Here is a 22,554-nt window from a genome sequence, read left to right as displayed (position 1 = left end):
TAAATACTAAACTTGGGATAGTGGTTGTCTCTAGAGGATGAGGGGGTAGAGGGATAGTATGGGTTGGGAGGATGAGGAGAAACACAGAGGGCTTTTGTGTAGATGTTTTATTTCTTAAACAGAGATGAATACACAGGTGTTCATTATATAGGCATGGGAAGAAGAAAAAAGTTAGTATTGTTTGGGGCAATTCTTCTAGACCAGGGGCCTTTTTCTGTAAAGGGCCAGATGGCGAACATCTTAAGCTTTGGAGACTGTACTGTCTCCGAGGAGTTTCTCTAGAGGAAACTTACTCAACATTGTGGCACAAAAGCAGCCTTAGACAATATGAAAGCAAATGAGCATGTTCCAACACCACTTACTTTTAAGAAACAGGCATAGGGCCTGCAGACTGTGGTCTGCTGACTTCTGCACTGAACCAGTGGTTCTTAACATTGCTCCTCAGCTCCTTCCCCACCCGCCCAGTGGCCTGTATCATGCCTCCGTCTCTAATTGTTCATCACAGTTCACAAGAGACTGGAAAAGTTAGGAGGAACAGTATTCCGGGGAAGGTCTTATGTGGAGTCGGGTCCGTTTCTCTTCCTGAAACCGCAACACTGATCTTTTTTTTTTTTTTTCTTTTTGTGACCGAGTCTCACTTTGTCGTCCAGGCTGGAGTGCAGTGGTGTGATCTCAGCTCACTGCAATCTCTGCCTCCTGGGTTCAAGCGATTCTCGTGCCTCAGCCTCCTGAGTAGCTGGGACTACAGGCGCATGCCACCAGGCCCGGCTAATTTTTTGTATTTTTAGTAGAGAAGGGGTTTCACCGTGTTAGCCAGGATGGTCTCAATCTCCTGACCTCATGATCCGCCTGCCTGGGCCTCCCAAAATTCTGGGATTACAGGCATGAGCCACCACGCCCTGCCAACTCTGATCTTTATGACTGTCATCAGCCTCAGTCATAACCGCCTAAATCAGCTGCATTTTTTTAGCCTTTCTTTTTCCTCTCTTTGTTAACAGAACTTAAGTTTTCACACTGGAATTCTAAGAAGCCAGCTTGTTGAGGGGAACCTTTGCAACATATTTCGGGGGGTTGCAGCCTGGTTTCCAGGTGAAGAGTGTGTGTGTGGGAGGCGCAGGAAGCAAAGCGGCCTTCTCTCACAGGCGTTGCCTTTGGTCCTAGGACGATTACATGGAAGCCCTGGCCAGGCTCCACCTCACGGTGACCAGGGCCTACAAAGTGAATACCGACATCAACTTCGAGGTGTTTATTCATAAAGTGGATGGTCTGTCAGATGACCACAAAATTGAAACCCAAAGAGATATTCACCAGAGGGCAAACGATGACCTTGCAGATGCTGGATTAGAAAAAATTCACCTCAGGTGAGAACAGAAACCCCTTAAGGATCCCAATAAAGGATGGAAGAAAGCAAGTTTGGGGTTCGGAGTCACCATAATTGGCTTGGCATGGGCAATAATTTGCCTTCTTTTTACCCTGTTTCGTGCTGTAGATGGATAGGATTAGGGGAAAATGAGCCAAATTTGCACGTGCTAATGCTAATCTTTAGTGAAAGCGATGTTTTTTTGTTTTTTAACAAATGGTCAAAGCTAAGGTTCTCCCCTCACATGAGAAACACATTATAGAAAACCCATGAATATAATTTTAATAGTTAGTTGATGCTAAAGTTTACAGTTCTTGATAAAGATGTTATCTGTAATTATAAGTAAAGGAGTAGTCTGAAAACAATCCAAATAGGAATCCTCACAAAGGAAAACAATGTTTCCGTCATTTTTTGTGAGGTAGTACATGCATTTTGTAAATTGGGAAATGGAAAAAAAAATAGTTGTTTCAATGTCAAGAATATAAGTTACTAATGGGACAACCTCAGAGGCTTGTGTAAAGATGATCTGGCGTGGATTGTCTTGCAGAATGTCAGGAAGCTGGGATGGACACAGATTGCTGCGGTTGTAAGCTTGCCAGTCGGCAGATGAGAATAGGCACAGCTCAGGCTTTTTGGGAGGTGGGGAGGAATGGCTTGTTTTTTTACCGAGGTCACTGTAAATTCTGAAGGGGGCTGGACTGTATGTGTTAGGACTATAGATATAGAAGGCAGATTACCGGTGTTTTGACATAGCCTAAGCAGCCTGTTCCTCATTCAAAGGGAAAACATGATGAAATACCGTTTCCTCTTTCAGCTTTTATCTGACAAGCATATATGATCATTCAATATTTGAAGCTTTTAGCAAAGTGGTTCAGAAACTGATTCCACAACTCCCAACTCTGGAGAATTTGCTGAACATCTTTATCTCAGTAAGTAAATAATATTCCTGTTTGAGTCACTTGTAGAATTTGAAAATAACATTGCAAGAGTGAAAAAGATCTTATTTCCGATTGTTTCTGTAGCATTTTGAGGTCATTTAAGTATTACTTTTAAAGATTACTCCTACGTGTTCTTTTAGATCCTTTAAAATTTAACTCCCAGGCCAGCTTGATGGCTCACGCCCCAGTTTGGGAGGTTGAGGCGTTACGATGGCTTGAGGCCAGGAGGTTGGGACCAGTTTAGGTAACATAGTGAGATCCTGTCTATACAAAAAAAATGTAGAAACTAGCCAGGTGTGGTAGCACATGCCTGTAGTCCCAGCTACTTGGGAGGCTGTGGTGGAAGGAGTACTTGAGCCCAGGAGTTTGAGGCTGAAGTGAGCCATGATTGCGCCACTGCACTCCAGCCTGGGCATCAGAGTGAGAACTTGTCTCTAAAAATAAAAATAAAAATAAAATTTAACTACTCAGATGCATTCCTGCACTTCACTGGTATAATTGGAGTGTTTATTCAAGTTGTAGGCAATCATTCAATATAAGTAGAGCCCCACCAGAGGTAGGGAACATAAAACTTGGCTTTATTGATAAGACGCAGACTGTTGAATAGCTTTTTATAAGTTTAACATGCTGTGAATGATGTGCTGAATGAACCCTACACACCACCAGCTCCAGGTAGGCTCTGCTGAGTTGAATTGAGGCAGACCTATTGGTTGTACTCAACGTTTACTCTGTCACTACACAATTTTGGGTGTGTTTGTTTAGTGTTTCTAAGCTTATTTTAAAATTTAGTCAGTAAAAGTATTTTTACTTGGCCTTTTCCTAATTGCAGGTATGTATCTCTACGAGTTAGGAAATATTGCTCAATTTGGCTACCTAAAATAATTTGTGGTCATTCAACTTCTTTTTTTTTTGAGACGGAGTTTCGCTCTTGTTGCCCAGGCTGGAGTGCAATGGAGCCATCTTGGCTCACCACAACCTCCGCCTCCCGGGTTCAAGCAATTCTCCTTCCTCAGCCTCCCGAGTAGCTGGGATTACAGGCATGCACCACCACGCCCGGCTAATTTTGTGTCTTTAGTAGAGACAGGTTTCTCCCTGTTGGTCAGGCTGGTTTCAAACTCTTGACCTCAGGTGATCTGCCTGCCTTGGCCTCCCAAAGTGCTGGGATTACAAGCATGAGCCACCACGCCCGGCCTCTACTTTTTATTTCTTATGCAAGTCCAGTATAAAGAAGTTTATGACAGTGAAGTTTAAATTGTAATAAAATGATACAATTTAAATTTTTAGTAACTTGAGTTTTGCTCATTTGTATTTTACATTGAGAATGGCATTCAATTTTGTGTAGTCATGACATGGTCGGAAGTTGACTGTTGCTTTAAGGCAACTTTTTTTTTAAATTTCAGAATTCTGGAATTGAAAAGGCATTTCTATTTGATGTGGTCAGTAAAATTTATATTGCAACTGATAGTACTCCAGTGGATATGCAAACCTATGAGCTCTGCTGCGATATGATAGATGTGGTTATTGACATCTCTTGTATTTATGGGTAAGTACAACATTCTTAAAGGCCACAATCAAGCCATCTTTCCTTCATAACCTTTCAGGCATTTTGCATTTACATTTACTTACTTAACTTTAACATTTTTGTCTTAAATGACTGAAATCCATAAATAAATATACCATTTAGCATGCAGTAGTAACAGTTATTGAGCAAATGCCAGGCATTATGCTAATCTCATTGCATGCTTCGTATTATTTTAATTTTTTAGCAATAGGATGTCCCTGTGTTGTCCAGGATAGATCACTCCTGGGCTCAAATGATCCTCCCACCTCAGCCTCTCGAGTAGCTGGGATTATAGGCATGAGCCACTGTGCCCAGGTTATCATTTAATTCTCAACTATTCGATGTGGCAGGAATTACATTTGACCCTTGAACAACACAGGGGTTGGAGTACCAACCCTTAGAACAGTCAAAAAGCCACATATATTTCCCCCCCCCGACAAACTTAACTATTAATACTAATAGTCTACTGTTGACTGGAAGCCTTACCAATAACATGAATCATTGATTAACACACATTTTGTATGTTATGTATTATGTACTGTATTCTTAACAATAAAGTGAGCTACAGAGAAGAAAATTATAAAAAAGAAGAGATTTACTATTAAATGGAAGTGGGTCATCATAAAGGTCTTCACCCTCATTGTCTTCACATTGAGTAGGCTGAGGAGGAGGAAGAGAAGGGGTTGATTTTCCTGTCTTAGGAGTGGCAGAAGCAGAAGAAAATCCATGTGTAAGTGGACCTAGGCAGTTCAAATCTGTGTTGTTTAAGGTCAACTGTAGTGTATTCAGTTCACAGATGAAAAAACTGAGGTACAGAGTGGTTACATTTCTTACCCTTGCTTACACTGTCAGTAAGGATTGGAACTAGAATTTGAACTCAGATCTGATTCCTGATCCTCTGCTGAAAAAAATCTGTTAACATACCATTCTTAGAAAACAGAGCTTTCTATACACTTAATATAAAATAAACAAGGAGTGGGGGAAACTGATTATGTTACCCGACGTAGAAACAATTCTACATAATTATAAATTTGCTGAACAGGTGGTGTACAGACTGACTAGGTGTGAACTAGTTGTTCATCTTATTAAGATGTTAAGGTGTTGCGATCTGTATTGTATCTGACATCCTCATCTAATTGATGAGGTAAAGCTTTTGCTCATCTTCCTCTTTACTCACTGCCTGTGACCTGCCTTACACAGCTTGACACTCTGCCTCCTTTGTCAGCTTTTGTGAGAGTCTAGTCTCCATTTCTCTCTTCCATTGCTTAAACATCCTTTGCCCACTCAGCTCGGATTCTCTCTGTTAACTGTTAGACACACACACACACACACACACACACACACACACACACACACACACACACGGAAAGTGATACAAAATTGTACTGAGGATGAAATCTCATTAGGCTCATAACGTGCCTTTACCTGGTAGACTCTGGATAAATGTAGCTGCCATAATTTATTATTACTGTTATAATTAAACGCTGACATCTGGCTTTAGAAATAGACCTTATTGCCCAAGATTACTGCCCTGAAGCATTCTATTATTTTTAAACCGTTTAAATGGATGACCTTGAAATAGTCATGGAAGATGAATGCACTCTGATTACAGTGCAGATTGCCATGGTAATCAAGTACAATGAACAACACAATTAATCTGGCACATGCTTAACAATGTGCATGATCATTATTGTGCCATATGGTCATTAGATGTAAGTGGTAAGTTGTTCATGTAAATGATGTTAATCAGAGTTACTTTTACCCAGCTAAAACAAACATGGGGAGGGAGGGGTTAGGAGGAGGCGGCCTGGCTTTGCTGTCAGATTGGTTTTTCTGTGGTGGAGTACAGTGTTCTGAGAACCCACAGGATTCAGTAAGAACCAGTCTGGGTCACAGATGGTTTGTGGGCTCTGGGGTTTCCTCAGATCGTTTGCTGGAGCAGCAACAAGCCAGTCCTGTTAACCAGCAGGAGGCAGGGTTGTGTGCAGAGCCTGGGGCCCTCTTAGGCAATGAGGAAGCAGGTGGCCTTGTAACTGGAGGCCTTGCTGCCCCTCCCCAGCTGCCCAGTGGAGACCAGCAGGCCCTAGAATCAGGTGACCTGGTGCCTCAGGAATCTCTCAGCTGAGGCTGTGCCCCAGCTGGCAGCTCTGTGCTCACGCATGCACACACACATGCACACACTTTAAAGTATGTTCTATCTTCATGTGTTTTCATTGCTTATAGATGAAAAACTTGAGTAGTAAAACAGTTTTTGCAGTTGCAAACCTCATCAATTTCTACTTGTAATTTTTGGTGGAGTCTTTGTTTTTCTAGTCTGTTTAATGTTTACCTTTTTCTGATTGTGAAAGTAATACATGCTCATTGCAGAAAATACATAAAAGTCTAAAGAAAGAATAAAATTAAAATAGCCCATAATCTCACCACCTAGAGACAGTCAGTGTTTACATTTTATATAGTTTGTTCTTATTTCCATGTGTAATTTTTAGGATAATGAGATCACATTTGTATGTAAAATTTTATATCCTGCTTTTTTCATTTAACATTACCACCTGAGAATTTTCCTGTATTACTAAATGCTGTTAATAAACACAGTGTTAATATCTATATAGTATTGTATTTACTTGGAAATTTTAAATGCCATTTTCTTCATTGGGTAAAACATGTTAAATGTTTCAGTTTCTTGTTCTCAGAACATTACTTGTAAGCAAGAGAGATTGAGCCTTAAAATATAGTAGTTAAAACAGTGCAATGGAAGTTAATGAATTCTGTTAAAGCATCTTTAACATTTGAAGTCCAACACTTGAAAGGTTTTTCTTTAATGTTTTGGTAGGTTATAGTGAGTTGAATCCTTAAAAAAAAAAACAAAACAAAACAAAAAAACGACTTCCACAATTTACTTTTTTTTTTTTTTTTGAGATGGAGTTTCGCTCTTGTTGCCCAGGCTGGAGTGCAATGGCGTGATCTCGGCTCACTGCAACCTTCGCCTCCCGGATTCAAGTGATTCTCCTCCCTCAGCCTCCCGAGTAGCTGGGATTACAGGCGTGCACTACCACGCCCAGCTAATTTTGTGTTTTTAGTAGAGACGGAGTTTCTCCATGTTGGTCAGGCTGTTCTCGAACTCCTGACCTCAGGTGATCCACCTTGGCCTCCCAAAGTGCTGGGATTACAGGCATGAACCACCGTGCCCAGCCTCACAATTTACTTTTAAGTGGCCATGTATATGGCAGCTTAAAATACTCTCAAAACTAAAAACCTACATTTCCTAAAAATACTCTGTGCAATTCAGGCTTTTCATTAAATCTGGCTTGATACTCTACCCCCTTGTGTATTTACAGGATTAAAGCATTAACTTTGAAATTAGCCATATCTAGGTTTGAGGTCCTGGCTTTACCCCTGTCGTCAGCTTTGACCAAGTTATCTTATTTTCCCCTAGCCTCGGTTTCCTTAGAAACTTAGAGGATTCTTATAGCAGACAGAGGATAATGCATTTTAAGAACTAAGAATGGTTCATATCACATAGTAAGCTTTAATAAATGCTAGTTCTCAGTGAATGTGATAAGGTTTAACACAATTCCAATTAAGTCAAATTTCTGGTCAGTTATTCATAAATTTGGGGAGTAAAAATAAATCAGAAAATTTATGTACAGTTTTAGGTAAGGGGGAAAAGGTTTAGGGAAGTGTCCTTTGCCTGTGAAGAAAGGATTCATAACTCTTCTATTACACAGGTATCTTCAGAGGGTCCAGTTTCAGTCATTAAAGCCATGATAATAAGTGTGTATTTTATGTTCTCAGCATTATGCTTAGTGCTACATATGCATTATTTCATTTAATCTTCATTAGAAAACTTTGAAATAATTACTGTTAGTGTACATATGAGGAAATTGAGGCTCAAAGAAGTTATTCGACTTGTCCAAGCTCACATAGCTAGCAAATAAAAGAACTGAGATTCAAACCCAAGTCATTTGTGTCTACACACCACACCTTTTCTTAAATAGAGCTATATATCTTTTTTTTTTTTTTTTTTTTTTGAGACGGAGTCCTGCTCTGTCACCCAGACTGGAGTTACAGTGGCGCAATCTCGGCTCACGGCAACATCTGCCTCCTGGGTTCAAGGGATTCTTCTGCCTCAGCCTCCCGAGTAGCTGGGACTACAGGTGTGCGCCACCACGTGGTGCCTGGCTAATTTTTGTTTTTTTAGTAGAGATGGGGTTTCACCCATATTGGCCAGGCTGGTCTTGAACTCATGACCTCGTGATCTACCTGCCTCCCAAGCACTAGGATTACAGGCGTGAGCCACTGCGCCTGGCCAAATAGACCTATATATCTTATTTAACTCTTTATTTTGAAAAAAAAGTTCAAACCTACAGAAAATATACAAGAGTAGTAAAATGAACTCCTGTATAACTCTTCACTGGGATTCATCAGTTTTTACCAGTTTGCCATATTTGCTACATCTCTCTTTTTCTAATACATATTGTGTATCTATTTCTTTTCGGTGAACCATTTGAGAGTAAGTTGAACCAGTTCACAGTTCAGCAAATTTAGCATGGCTACATTATTATCTAATATATAGACTATATTCAAATTTTACCAGTGGTCCCAATTCTATCTTTTATAGCAGTTTTTCCCAATTCAGGATCCAGTCTAGCACTTCGCTTTCAGGTCTCTTTAGACTCCTTGAATTTGGAACATATCTTCAGCCTTTCTTAGTCTTTCATCAGACCATGCTTTTGACAGCCTGGCTATTCTAGGTGAGAAAGCAAGAAGCCCTTGGCCACGGAGGTGGGGAGAGCTAACCTCATCCTTCAACTGGCTTCTTCAGGTGCTTGGAGAGTGGCCCAGCTGCTGCAGACAGCCACTCGTTGTCAGTAGGAAATGACTGTTGAGGACTGTGTATGTTTCTGTGCCTGTGTGTTTCTGAGATCTTTTGCTGAAAGGCACTGCAAGTGTGAACAACGTACGATTATCGCTTTTTGTGGCTTAAAGCCGGTCTCTGTCACTGGCTTACAGTTTCTAGTTCTTTCTCAATGGTCACATGTTTTGGTTTCTGTCCCCATTTAGTCTCAAAGAAGATGGAGCAGGAACCCCCTATGACAAGGAATCCACAGCCATCATAAAGCTTAATAATACAACCGTGCTTTATTTAAAAGAGGTGACAAAGTTCCTGGCTCTCGTTTGCTTTGTCAGAGAGGAAAGCTTTGAAAGAAAAGGTAACTTTTTGGTGTGATTTAAAAGAAGCATTAAAAGAAGCATCAGACTGCTGCTGCATGTATTGTTTGTTGAATGTGGGTGGACAACAGCATGGCCCTCGAAACTTCCAGATGCCAGTCACAGGCCCCCTTGGCTTGGAGTCCAGAGCTGGGCGGGCTCCTGCCCACAGTGTCAGCTTCTGGGCCAGTGAACTGGCCTGCCCTCTAGTGGTGCATCTGCGATTGCAGCGAGGTGGAAGTGGAACCCCATGATCCTCCCAGGGGCCTTGGCATGTCTGCTGCGGGGAAGCTAGCTGGGGCATTGTTGCCAGGCTGTGAATGAAGTCTCTTACCAGGGAGCAGACTCCCAGCCTATATTGAGGGTGGAGGTCTCCACTTTGGTCCACACCTCTAGAAGGTCTTAGGTAACCGTGTGATCTTTTGTTCTTCCCTTGTAAAGGAGGGGACAACAGGTGGTTTGACTTCTGTTCAGCCTCAAAATACTTCTTAAATCTTCAGAACACAGGGATGGCATCATGATTCCGAAAAGGGAAGACCATGAATATAATTAACTCCACCAAATTTCTTTTAGGATCAAATTCAGTTTTATTTTGAAACAAAAGCAATTAAACTAATTTCCCCCTTCTGTAATATCTAAACAAAAGTTACTAACAGAAGTCCCTAGCTTACTGATATGGCTAGGGACTTTTGTTAGTAACAGTGTATGGTTTACTAGTTTGTTGGGTAAAAAAAAAAAAAATCTCCAACAAATAGTTACATATCCTGAATATGTAATAGTAACATATCCTGAAATAGCCTTTTTCTTCTGTATTATAAGCAATATAAGCCTATTAAATTAAAAATGCTTTGAATATTTAGGAAAGTATGTAGAATAAAACCACGTATTTCACCATCTAGAACTAAACCCATGTTAAATTTCTGGGATTTTCTTTCTGCCTTTCTCTCTCTCTTTTTTTTGAGACAGGATCTCACTCTGTTACTTAGGCTGGAGTGCAGTGGCACAGTCATGGCTTTCTGCAGCTTCGACCACCGGGGCCCAAGTGATCCTCCCACCTCATCCTCCCATGTAGCTAGGACCACAGACACATGTCAACAACTTGGGATTTTTTTTTTTTTTTTGGTAGAGATTGGGGTCTCACCATATTTCCTAGGCTGGTCTCAAACTCCTTGGCTCAAGTGATCCTCCCACCTCGACATCCCAAAGTGCTGGGATTAAAGGAGTGAGCCACCACGTCCAGCTCTCCTCTCTCATTTCCTCTCCCTCCTACCCTCGCTCCTTTTCTCCCTGCCTTCATTCCTTTTTTTCCTTTCTTCCAACAAAACTGGGGCCATATTGTCTAATATAGTTGTATATTCTAATATAGTTTTATATTTAATATAAATATTAAAATATTTATATTTTATATTATATATATTTCACTTATGTATATCATTAAATTTTCCGAATTCATTGGCCATGAAAACTTAATTTACATTGTTTATTTTTATCAGAAAAGTAATAGATTCTTTTAGAAAATTTAGAAATAATATTTAGCAAAAAAACAATAATTATTGATAAGTTTCTCATTCGGATAACTACTCTTAACATTTTCTGTATACTTTTCCAGTCCTTTCTTGCATATGCATTTTCTAAAAGAACTATGATAGATTGTATGATGAATTCTACTTTATAACCTTCACTTAAATTATTACAGACTTGTTTCCAATTCACCGTCTTTTTTTAACCACATCATTTTAATGATTGTATTAGATTCTTCTATTTTCAGACATCTATATTGTTTCTAGATTTTGATGTTATAAATAATACCATTATGACCTCATTTGCACTAAATATTTATGTGCATCTTTGGTTGTTTCCTACGGAAAAAGTTAAAGTGGAATTACTTAGATCAAAAGGGTAGGCCCATTTTGGGGGCTTCTAATGCATATTACCAAAATGTTCTTCAGAAACATTTTCCAGTTTTATGCTGCGAAGAGAATATGAATACTTATTTTGCTGTGTTCTTATCAATATTGGGTATTAGTATTTTTAAAAGTTGATAACTGAAAACTGGTATATTATGTGAATTTACATTTTCTTGCTGCTTAGTGATGTCCTGTATTTTTCCTGTGTGTACCATGACTGACCAAATTGCCTTTTGTGTCCTTTGGCCTCAAAACTTTAAATTAAATGGTGTTCATCTTTTACTCCTTATTTTCATCTTGCTAGAAACAAGAACAGATTATGTAATAGATCATGGAATTTTAAAGATAGACAGGAATACGCCTTGTTTCACCCCCTCATTTCACAGATGATTTTACTCAGGCCTAGAAAATATAAATGACTTTCTCTCAACATCACACCACCACTTTATGGCAGTCAGGGCTAAAGGTTGCTGGCCTCAGGTGATCCTCCCTGCTCAGCCTCCCAAAGTGCTGTGCTGTGCCTGGCCTCCTGGTGGGCCTGGTGCCTGGGTGTTTTTATTGTGCAGCTAGGGTTGAGAACTCCTGAAGCAGAGAAGGATGTGGGGCCTTATGAACTGTAAGTGGGGTGAGGAGAGTGTTTATTTTGTTTATGTCTCTGTTCATGTATTTTCAAAAACTTTTCACGAGGGTTGAAATAGCAAACACTGTTTGTGGATGTTTACTGTCTTTAAAAAGCCTCAGTTGTGAACTTTTACTTCAAATTCCAAACACAGCAAGATTACTGTTACATTTTGAAATGTGCAAAGATATGTAAGTTAAGGTCTGTCAAGAACAATAGGGGCGGGTGCCAGTGGTTCATGCCTGTGATCCCAGCACTTTGGCAGGCCAAAGTGGAAGGATTGCCTGAGCCTAGGGCTTCAAGACCATCCTGGGCAACATAGTGAGACCTCGTCTCTAGGAAAAATTTAAAAATGAGGTGGGAGGATTGCTTGAGCCCAGGAGGTTGAGACTGCAATGAGCTGTGATCGAGCCTTGCACTCCCACCTGGGTGACAGAGTGAGACCCTGCCTCAAAAATAAGAACAATAGGATATGTCTGAAATTTCCCAAGTTGAGTATTTCATTGTACCCTTCTCATTGAGCCAAGTTCTTTTAGCTAAGCTTTTTAAGACAGTTTGTTGCACATAAAAGCAGAGAATCTTGAGGCTCTCACATCTCATATTCAAATTGCCATTTAAAAATCGTTCCTTTGCTCCTTTGTTTTTATTACTTTTCCCCTTGCTTGTGACATTGGTCTTTCCTTGAGGAAATTGACTCCTGGTTTTACTGCACTAGTGGTTCACTCCCTCTGCAGAAGCAGCAGAGGGCACTACTCAGAGGTTTTCCTGCTCCTGGAAACCGAGATGGTGCCCTCCCCACCCTCCCCTTGCAGTTAGTTGTATAACTACTTTGAAGAATTTAATCCTTGGCTGGAATCCTAATTCTTCCTTTGGACGGGGCTCTAGAAGCATCCACTGATAGATAGAAATAATTGTTGGGCTAGTTATTTTAATAAATTCAAAGATAGTAAATAGAACTGACCACCTTATCCTAATTGGTGTAAACATAATGTTGCTCTCAGGACTTTTACAAATTACTAGTAATGATGAAAAATGCACTCCTCAAGACTTTGGATTATCTTTTATTCTATTTTTTGTGTCACTGATATATTTCTGAAAACACAAGAATATTCTCTCCTACTATTTCTCCACTTAAAATACTTAATACTGAAAAGCTGAGTGTCATCGGTTGTTGAATTTCTGCTGGAGTTGGCGAGATGGCTGTTAACACTCTAAAATTAGGGGCTTCTCTTTCCCTCGGGCTTATGAGAATTGTTTAAATATAATATATACTCAGTAAATATTTATTGATTGATACACAGCTTTGGGATCCCAAGTCAGGGTCTGCCTCTACTCAGTCTAATAATGCCCTTTGGGGAGAAACATTTTTCATTACAGATTTCTCTTAATTGTAAGAAATCTTTAATTCTGAAAGGTTAAAAAAAAAGTTAAGTTCAGTGGTTCTTTAAATCTTTTGGGTCATAGGAACCTTTGAAAATATGGTCTATGCTCTGGAACCTTGCCTCAGGAAAAATCTTCCTTCACAAGACTTTGCCTATAATTCCTAAAGATTTATAGCAATTTCTGAAGGCCAGCTGCAGACATCCCCGGGAAATCTATGGTCCTTACGCTAAGACCATCCTCTACTGCCCCTACTGGTGTGTACTGGCCATGGGTCCCATGAAAAGATGGAGATTATTTCTACGTGACATTTATAAATATTTTTGTTCTCTTCTCCAGGGCTAATTGACTATAATTTTCATTGCTTCCGGAAGGCCATTCATGAAGTTTTTGAGGTGAGAATGAAAGTAGTAAAATCTCGAAAGGTTCAGAATCGGCTGCAGAAGAAAAAGAGAGCCACCCCTAATGGGACCCCTAGAGTGCTGCTGTAGGTGAGGTTTCCGGAACATCTTTTGAAATCAGACCTCATCCATGAGGCTGCTGCGCCATGTTGCACTAAGGGAAGAGGAAGAAGGAGACTGGGACACATACCATGGATTTGTTGTTAAAAAAAAAAAAAAAAAATTCCTGCAACCCTCTTGATCTTCTCTTTTATAAATAAAGTAAGCACTTTGAAGCAAAAACTTGTATATTAACAGTGATGTGAATTCCATTGTCATTTCATTACACAAATGTAAACTTTTATGGTCTGTAGTCAAAAAAATCCCGTGTGAGAACTGCCAGGAACTGTACATATTTTGCACTTTTTCATGTTTCTCATTGAACTGAACTTTGATAAAACGACTTTTCTAAGCTTTTTTTCTGTACTTGGTGTCAAGGACATGCATACTGTAGTCCATATCTATATGGCAATCAGAAATTAATCAAAAAGTGATGCATTGGTAATGACTTTTTGTAAATTTGGAAATCTTTGCTACCAATTGTTGAGAAAAATCATTTCTCAGTGGAGCTGGAACAGATTGGAGCTACAAGCTCCAGGAGCAATAAGAACTGTCCCCTATTTATAATGGGTGTAAACAGTTTTGTAGAATAATGTTAGCACCAGACTTACCTAAAAATTTCTATAGCAGTGGCTGTGCTTCCCTGCTCAACGGTTTTTATGCAGCTCTTTACCTCAACACACATCTCTATAATCGCTTTATACAGAGAGGTTATTTCTTTTTGTTGCATTACTATTCTTTGAAACTTTGGGACCAGATTTCCAAAATGGTGCCGATCACTGGAGAGAAATAAAAATGTCACTGAATTGCAGGGTTTCTGGAGGCTTTTCTGTACCTGCCACCCAGGGCTAAAGTAACATCAGAGGCCTAAAGTTGTCCCAAAATTATGTGATTGGCAACTGCAGACTAAAAAACATATATACAATTCTGGACTTTTGGCCCTGTGCGATGGTCTGGTGTGCCACATTTAAAATGCTTATTCAGGACCGGTTCTTTATTGCTCCATGACCATAGTGAATAGAACAAATCGCAGATCCCCACCATGGAGCTCAATCCTGTTAGTCGCTTTTGTCACCTCCACATCTGCTTCTCACTGGTAATAACATGCCTCATGCACTCCACTTGTTCCCACCTTATGATTGAGCCAAGCTCAGCCTGCCACCAGCATGCTCTGCAAGGCTGAAGAGTCATCCTGAAGACCCCTAAAGGTCAGTGGGAAGAGGATGGCTGGAGAGACATTACAATTAGCTGTGTAATTGTTTCTGTGAAATTATTTCACTTATGTTTACTTTAGACTAACAGGAAATTAAGAGTCCTAAATCTACCCCTATGCCAAATCATTCCAAGTAGATAATTTTATGTGCATCTCAAGGGTTAGCACCCTAAGGCATGCTTGTGGGGCATTAGAAACTGAGATTTTTTTTTTTTTTAAAAAGCAGAGCCTCCTAAGAACATCAAAGTTGGTCCTAGCAAAATATATAAAGTCCCTAAAGCAACTTGTACTTGAAATTTTTTTAGAGGGGGGCCTCATTCTGTTGCTTGTGCTGGAGTACATTGGTACAATCATAGCTCACTGTTACCTCTTGGGCTCAAGGGATCCTTCCACCTCAGCCTCCCTAGTAGCTAGAGCTACAGGTGTGCACCACCGCACCCGGGTAATTCTTAAATGTTGTTTTTGTAGAGACAGGATCTCACTGTGTTGCCCAAGATGGTCTCAAACTCCTGGTCCTAAGCAATCCTCCTGCCTTGGCCTCCTCGAATGCTGAGATTACAGGCCTGAGCTACTGTGCCCAGCCTAAACTTTCCCACTTCTCTCTGTGGCTTCTTTCCAGCCTCTCTCCTTCCTCTCCCCAAGTCTTGTTTCTTTGAAGCTGGTAACTGAATTTAAGATGATATCTGGTTGGGGTTTGAGGTTTGAGCCTCCCAAGGGTCTGTGCATTTTGAAAGGAGATTTCTAAAAATAATTAAGATGCCCTAACTCCTTTCCTCGTGATTCCTACTCCGAAACCTGGATGGTTAGGAGCCCAGGGCTCCCTGATTTCCAGAGCTAGATCATGTTGGATCTTTGCCAACAGACCTGGCACTTATGGGTTATTGTTATAAATCTAATTCTCTAATATTTTTTACATGTTGTTTCACTTTGAATAAGCAAATGAAGAATCAGTTTTCTAATATGACTTTATCCTCAAGCTGGAGACACTAGCCTATTTGGTAAATCACACATTACTTAGGTATATTTATTACTATAACCAGGTGGGGCTTCCATGTTTAAGCTGGGTATATGATGGGTTTTTGTTAAAATGTGCCTTAAAAAGCCTATTACTTCAAGAGCAAATGATTCTTTGGGGGAAAGGCAAAAATAATTCTATGACATAGGGCCCAAGTTCATGGTAGTAAGGTGCACTCTTTGATTAATCACACGCTAATATAGATTACTGCCTCTAACTTTGTAAGTGTGGCAATGACTTCTTAATTAAAGAAAGATCCAGGAGTTATGTCTAAGCGTTCAGTTTTTCAAATCTGTGTTATTGGAAGTGTCTTCAAGTCATTTTGCATTGTATTTTTGATATGAGAGGCAGCTTATTGCAATGTGTATGGCCATGTTTCATTCTCAAATTTAATTCTATAAATACAAAGCCTAAATACATGGCTACAGCAACTGCACTGGAACATTTTTGCTTGGTTTTAGGGATTGAGAACTTGCCCTGCAGGTTTCCTTCCTCAAAAGGAGCAGGGCAGTCCTTTGCCTATTGAGTCAATTAGAACTTTTACATAGAGGTGAGACTGTGAATTATTTTGGTTATTTTCAGTGACGTAGATTAGTGTGAATGACCAGGGTGGAATGTTTTTGAAGGAATATAAAGCAAAAACCGGTTGACATTCACAAACTGTTCTTTTGCGAACATATTTTGGACCCTTAAATATGACTAAAATCACAGCAATATTGTTACATACGGGTTATATGCCAACTCTGTTTGAAATATACTCTGGAAAAACAGCTGAATTGTCTTGGTTATTAAAGTATGGTATGCATTCAACTTGTACAGACTGGATGTAATTTGTAATCAGGTATAGCTCATGTTTTACTTTAAGCAGTACATCACTTATAACCATTGTTAAGCCATTGCTAAGCCATTGCTTTCAAGAATGTCAACTGCCAATTTAAAAGCATGTGTCCTGGGTTCATGCTTTGATAAAGCTCTCATTTCAAGGGTATTCATAACTAAGCTTTCTGTGAGCAGAATGGTCTCTTTGGTGAAAAGGAAGTACAGCCTTTCCTGTTTCTGAGGTTGCTTACCATACATGTGTGTCACTGTTTCATTGGCCCTGTTACATCCATTTGGTAAAATTTATTTGTCCTGATTAACCAGCTCTCATTTTATGGAAATGGTGATAAATCTCACTAAAATTTAATTTATGCTTTTATTTATAAACTCTCTTATATCTCCACATTTTTGACGGGCTGTAGAACTGTTACTTCAGTAAACTTCAGATATTAACTCTTGCTGCTGTGGCCCTAATCTCCTAGTTATATGGAAATCCTTTTCCTAACAGTTTACCTTATCATTCTTAACTTTGCTTAGTAAGATTCCATCCTACAATGACCTTTTTCAGATCCCCTAGGAGTTCTCAGAGACGGGCTAGCATTAGATGTTATATCTCAAATATGAAATCCTGTTTCTGATTGGAAAACCTGACCTGAAATAATTATTTCCAAGATTTTACATCAGTAGTGATGTTGAGCTTAAGAGAAAGAAAATTTTGTCTTCAACAGAAGTATTTAGTAGTAATAGATACTGATTGAGTACACACAATATACCCCAGACACTGCTCTGAAGTACTTTTGCGTAACTAAAATTCATAAATCCAAGAGGTAAGTACTGTTACCATTTCTATTTTTCAGATAAGGCAACCAAGGTAAAAAAGATGAAATAATAACTTGCTCAAGATCATATAGCTAGTAAGCCCACTTTCCCAACTACAACTATAAGCAGCTTCACCAAATGTTTTTAAAAAATACCTTCCTTTCACAAATATGAAGAGGGGCACTTGGAGGATTTGTCTGGTGGACTAAGACTATGGGGTGTGCCATTTGAGGATGCAAAAGGAGGACGCTATTCAGGAGAGTGTGTCAGAGCCCACCAGATTCATTGGAGTTTATCCACCTAAACTACTAATTACTACGTGGGCGTGAATGCTGGCATATTGAGAAATAAGTACCTATTCTTACATGAGCTCCCCTGGCATATTTATAGAACCAATAGGAGCAGTCTTCTAAATGTACTTCACCCAGAGAAGAAGGTTAAAGATCATGCATTTTTATTCCTAATCCATTAAATAAGTCTAATGCTGAAGATGGTATGAAGTGTCTAAATATCTGAAGAAAATGTAAATACCTTTTACAGCCATTTGGTTTTCTAATAGGCAATAGTATATTTCAAGCTCAGAAAATTAAGAGAGAATAAGCCTTTGGTCTTAACTGTATTCAACTTTTTACCTTGAGATTTCAATATGTGTAAAAAAATAAAATACTGATCTGGAATAAAATCCAAAAAGGTATATTTCCATCCTAATTCTTTTTTGACCTTCAGATCTATATCTTAAATTGCAATTAGCATGCCTTTGCTAGAATCTTCTATAGGTGAAGAGCCTCAAATCTAACATGTCTAAAATTGGCTTCCTTCTTGCTAAATCACCTATGATGGTGTGACTTTCCTCCCTGTGGTTCTGCCAGACACTTGGGCCTCATTCTTGATTCTTCCCTCCCCTCCTGTTCACCTGCAGTCAGTCACTCGGTTCTTTCAGCTCAGCCTTACAAAGGTCTATTGAATCTGTTCTCTCCATCTCCTCTGCCACTATCTTGTTTTAGACCACCATCTCCTGTTTACTTGGATTTCAGTAGTTTTTTTTTTTTTTTTTTTTGAGAGACAGTCTCATTCTGTTGCCCATGCTGGAGTGCAGTGGCATGATCCCAGCATACCATAACCTCAAACTCCTAGGCCCAAGTGATTCTTCTACTTCAGCCTCTCAAGTAGCTAGGACTACAGGTGTGCACCACCACACCTGGCTAATTTTTTTTTTGTTTGTTTTTTTGTAGAGATGGAATGTCGCTACGTTGCCCAGGCTGGTTTCAAACTCCTGGGCTCAAGTGATCCTCCCACCTTGGGCTCCCAAAGTGCTTGGATTATAGACATGAGCAACTGCATCGGACCTTTCAGTAGCTGTTTAATCAGTGTCTCTCTACCCCATTCATCCATCCACCCATCCATCCATCCATCCATCCATCCATCCATCCACCCACCCACCCACCCATCCATCCATCCACCCATCCATCCATCCATCCATCCTTCACACAGACCCCAAGTGGCCTCTCTGAACCACCACAATTCTGACCTTCCTTGCTTCCTGACCTTCTTAAGCTTCCTTGCTTAACACCCTCCAGGTCTGAAGCTCTCCGTGATGCCTAGATATCAGCCCAAACTCCTTAGCAAAGTTCACAAGACCCTGCTCCCTGGCCTTGCTGCATCTCCGGACTTGGTTTATTCTCCCTCAATGTGTTGAGGACAAGCATGCCCAAAAGAGTGTGGGGTAAATAAAAGGAGCCGTGAGTTTTGATTCTTTTGTCAATAATGATTGCTAAATCTCCTATGATGGTGTGACTTTCTGAGGGAAATTAACAATGTTCTTTTATCCAACAGATATTTATAGGGTTCCAATTATATTCCAGACTCTGTGCTAGAGAAATGGCTAAAAGGCAGATACTGGAGATGAAAGGATTTTAATATCTAAAAATAATGAAAAATCAACTAATTTTTGATAGGTCCTTTATAGATGTCAGTTTTTAGAACTGCAGTTGTGTAGGACTTTACCACTGTGCGCAGCAGAGACCATGGATAATAACTAGCATCCAAGAAATTGAGTTGTTCAACCAACAGATCAATAGCTATATTTACTATTAATGTAATGTAAGACTAAATAGAAGAAGTAGGCTGTAAATTGGAAATGTTTACTGACGTGTAGTGCTTTTCCTTGTAATTAAGAGGTGAATTATCTTAAAAGTAGGAAGTTTTAAATGTTATTTTAATGTACTTTTCCAGCTTAATACATATATGACATCAATATCAATTCCAGAATTAGATTTAATAAAAAGTTTATTTGGCTGGGCACGGTGGCTCACATCTGTAATCCCAGCACTTTGGGAGGCTGAGGTGGGAGGACCATGAGGTCAGGAGTTCGAGACCAGCCTGGCCAACATAGTGAAACCCCGTCTCTACTAAAAATACACAAAATTAGCCTGGTGTGGTGGTGTGTGCCTGTAATCCCAGCTACTCAGGAGGGTGAGGTGGGAGAATCGTGTGAGCCCAGGAGGCGGAGGTTGCAGTGAGCCGATGTCGCACCACTGCACTCCAGCCCAGGTCACGGTGCGAGACTCCATCTCAAAAAAAAAAAAAAAGTTTCTTTTACTTTTCTACCCTTTTCAATCTGATCGTACCAGGGAACTATTAATAAGAGTGTCGCCTAAGAATGTTTATATTCTCTTAACATGTCATCAGGAACAGTAGAATATGTGAGAAAAATCTGATGGTAAATGCAGAACTCTCTCACATCATTTAGAATTTTGAAAGGCTGGGTGATTTTAAAATGTGTCATACTTGTCCTAGAGGTCCTCAAAAGACCTACTTTTCTCATAAATTACAGTTAAGTTCAGGCAGTGATCTTATTTCAGTTGTATCATCAGTATTTTGCAATAGTCCTGGGAAAGTGAAAATATAAGCTCTAGTAGTCTCGTTCACGATTTTGAGATACCAATTTGAAGTATCATATTATTCCAAGAAACAATTCCATGATTTAAAAAAAAAAAATCCAAAACAACGTTGTTAAGAACAGTGCAACAAATATTCACAAGTCAATAAGTCTTTTCTTTGTAGAATGTTACACTTATGGTTTCAATAAATGATTTAGCAGTTAAAGCTGAGATGAAGTGTGGTTCTCATATTCAATCTCGAAAAACTAAACCATCTTTAAAAAGCAGATCGTCCATGTGAACTCATGCCTGAAGCCATGTTTGAATGCTACGTAAAATTGCCCTGGGACAGAACTGTAGTTCACCTTTATGAAATCCATTTTGAACTTGTTATTGTGAGCCACAATAAATACAGTTCACATTGCAAATTATCACACACTCACATGTTACTAAAAAAACTTACCAAGTTATATCCTCTCTACATGCAATGCATTCTGGTATTTTCTCTTTCATTTGCTTTTTTATAAAGGTCTCACAATCCACTAATGAGTCACAACCTGTGGTTTGTAAAGCAGTGTTAGAATGAACCCACTGGCAACATCAGAAATATCTAAGGATTTTCTTTCCAACCTAAAATCTTTTCCTTCTTTGTTAATTAAGAGATCTTAACAAATGGGAAATTCTGAGTAAGTTCTTGAATTTTTCTTTCATTTGATCATGGCTTTCTAGTGTTTACTAGAGTGGTTTTTCTTTTCACTGCCATCCTTGGGTATTTTTGTGTGCTGGGTTGTATTAGGGGTGAAGGGTTGATGGGGTTGTAGGCCTGAGAGGATCATTTTTATTACAGACTCTATCCTTGAGTATAATATGATAGTGTTACATGGAGTTTAGTGACTCATGGGCTCATGTCTGACTCCTAAGGGGTCCTTTGTTAATTCAGATGACATTGGTCTTATCCATTATCAAGAATCCATGAGTTTGGCCGGGTGCAGTGGTTCAGGCCTGTAATCCTAGCACTTCGGGAGGCCGAGATGGGCGGATCACAAAGTCAGGAGTTCAAGACCAGCCTGACCAACATGGTGAAACCCCGTCTCTACTAAAAATACAAAAATTAGCTGGGTGTGGTGGCACGCGCCTATAATCCCAGCTACTCAGGAAGTTGAGGCAGGAGATTCGCTTGAACCCGGGAAGCAGAGGTTGCAGTGAGCCGAAATCACGCCACTGCACTCCAGCCTGGGCAACAGAGTGAGACTCCATCTCAAAAAAAAAAAAAAAAAAAAAAAGAATCCATGAGTTTGCCCTTTTGTGCTATTTTGAAAGGGAGCTGATCCAGTGATTACACTCAGGAGGGTGGGGGCATTAACTGGTGTCCAGCTGCCTGAGACCTTGACCATCTTGCTTCCTCAATCTTTACTAATAAGCTCCTGGGGCCAGCAGGGTTATTCTATTCTTCCAAAATTGAGAGTCATGAAACCAAGCCCCCTCTCATGAAAGGCCAACTATGATAGAGCAATTTAAACCTCAGTCCCATGCTAACCCTCATCACCACGTGGAGAATTCCATTCCTACAAGCTGCTTTTGTTTGCCTCCTGCTTTCCTTGTTGCCTAAGTCCCTCAGAGGGCTGCTACTCAGTTTTCTCCCCTCTGGCTTTGCAGAGAGCTAAGCCCCGTAGTACTCAACTTTCCTCACCTAGATAGCCAATAACCTGGAACTAATTCTGGCCTTCTCCCAGATGGCTTATAAGGTGGCCTTGGTAATTAGGCTTTTGTTTCTTTTCCCTGGGAAGCAGTGCAGTAAAGGGGGTGACTGCGGGAGACCAGTCCTGTGTATCTTTCCATCTCTGTAGGAGAGGAAGGAATTCACTTAGGTTTATAAGGTGCAAGAAACGGTGCCACCAATACACATAGTACTGTTTCATTTAATGCTCTAGGCCCATATTTTCCAAAGTTACCTGATTTTATGAATCATCTAGAGTGCTTAAGGATGCAGATTCCCAGCCCCATCCCGGTCTTCTTGAATCCGAATCTCCAGGGAGAAATACAGAAATCTGTATTTTTAAATAAGGACCCTAGACACTTCTCATAATTTGTGAGACACTGTTTTCTCTGTAGTTGTTTAAAGGGATAGGGAGGGGAGATGGTGGGGGATCAGGGTTGCAATCACCTAGGGGAGCTTTCTTGCATCCTCCATACCTACATACACATCAATACCCCAAGTGTTAGCATTTTTTCCAACTTGATTATGCAGCTTTAAGAGTTTACATTATTTAACCTATATTTCAAATGTAAACTTTTGTGAATGTAAATAATTTTAAGTCTATTTAAACCATTTATTG

The 22,554-nt window shown here is 39.8% G+C and overlaps 1 protein-coding gene across 1 annotated transcript in view; it reads left to right on the top strand.

Annotated features, from left to right (window-relative positions):
- Nucleotides 1-16,511, top strand: part of RRAGD (Ras related GTP binding D) — a 53,752-nt gene extending 37,241 nt beyond the window's left edge. Inside the window, exons 3-7 of the mRNA XM_003258332.4 lie at nucleotides 1,162-1,361; nucleotides 2,175-2,289; nucleotides 3,699-3,841; nucleotides 8,921-9,069; nucleotides 13,313-16,511. Of these exons, the coding sequence (XP_003258380.1) occupies nucleotides 1,162-1,361; nucleotides 2,175-2,289; nucleotides 3,699-3,841; nucleotides 8,921-9,069; nucleotides 13,313-13,464 (759 nt within the window). The 3' untranslated portion in view covers nucleotides 13,465-16,511. The remainder of the gene's footprint in view (nucleotides 1-1,161; nucleotides 1,362-2,174; nucleotides 2,290-3,698; nucleotides 3,842-8,920; nucleotides 9,070-13,312) is intronic.
- The last annotated feature ends 6,043 nt before the right edge of the window (nucleotides 16,512-22,554 follow it).

This window comes from Nomascus leucogenys, chromosome 3 (genome assembly GCF_006542625.1).
Source record: "Nomascus leucogenys isolate Asia chromosome 3, Asia_NLE_v1, whole genome shotgun sequence".
Classification (NCBI taxonomy): domain Eukaryota; kingdom Metazoa; phylum Chordata; class Mammalia; order Primates; family Hylobatidae; genus Nomascus; species Nomascus leucogenys.
Note: the sequence above shows the minus strand (reverse complement) of the source record. Positions and strands in the feature narration are given on the sequence as shown.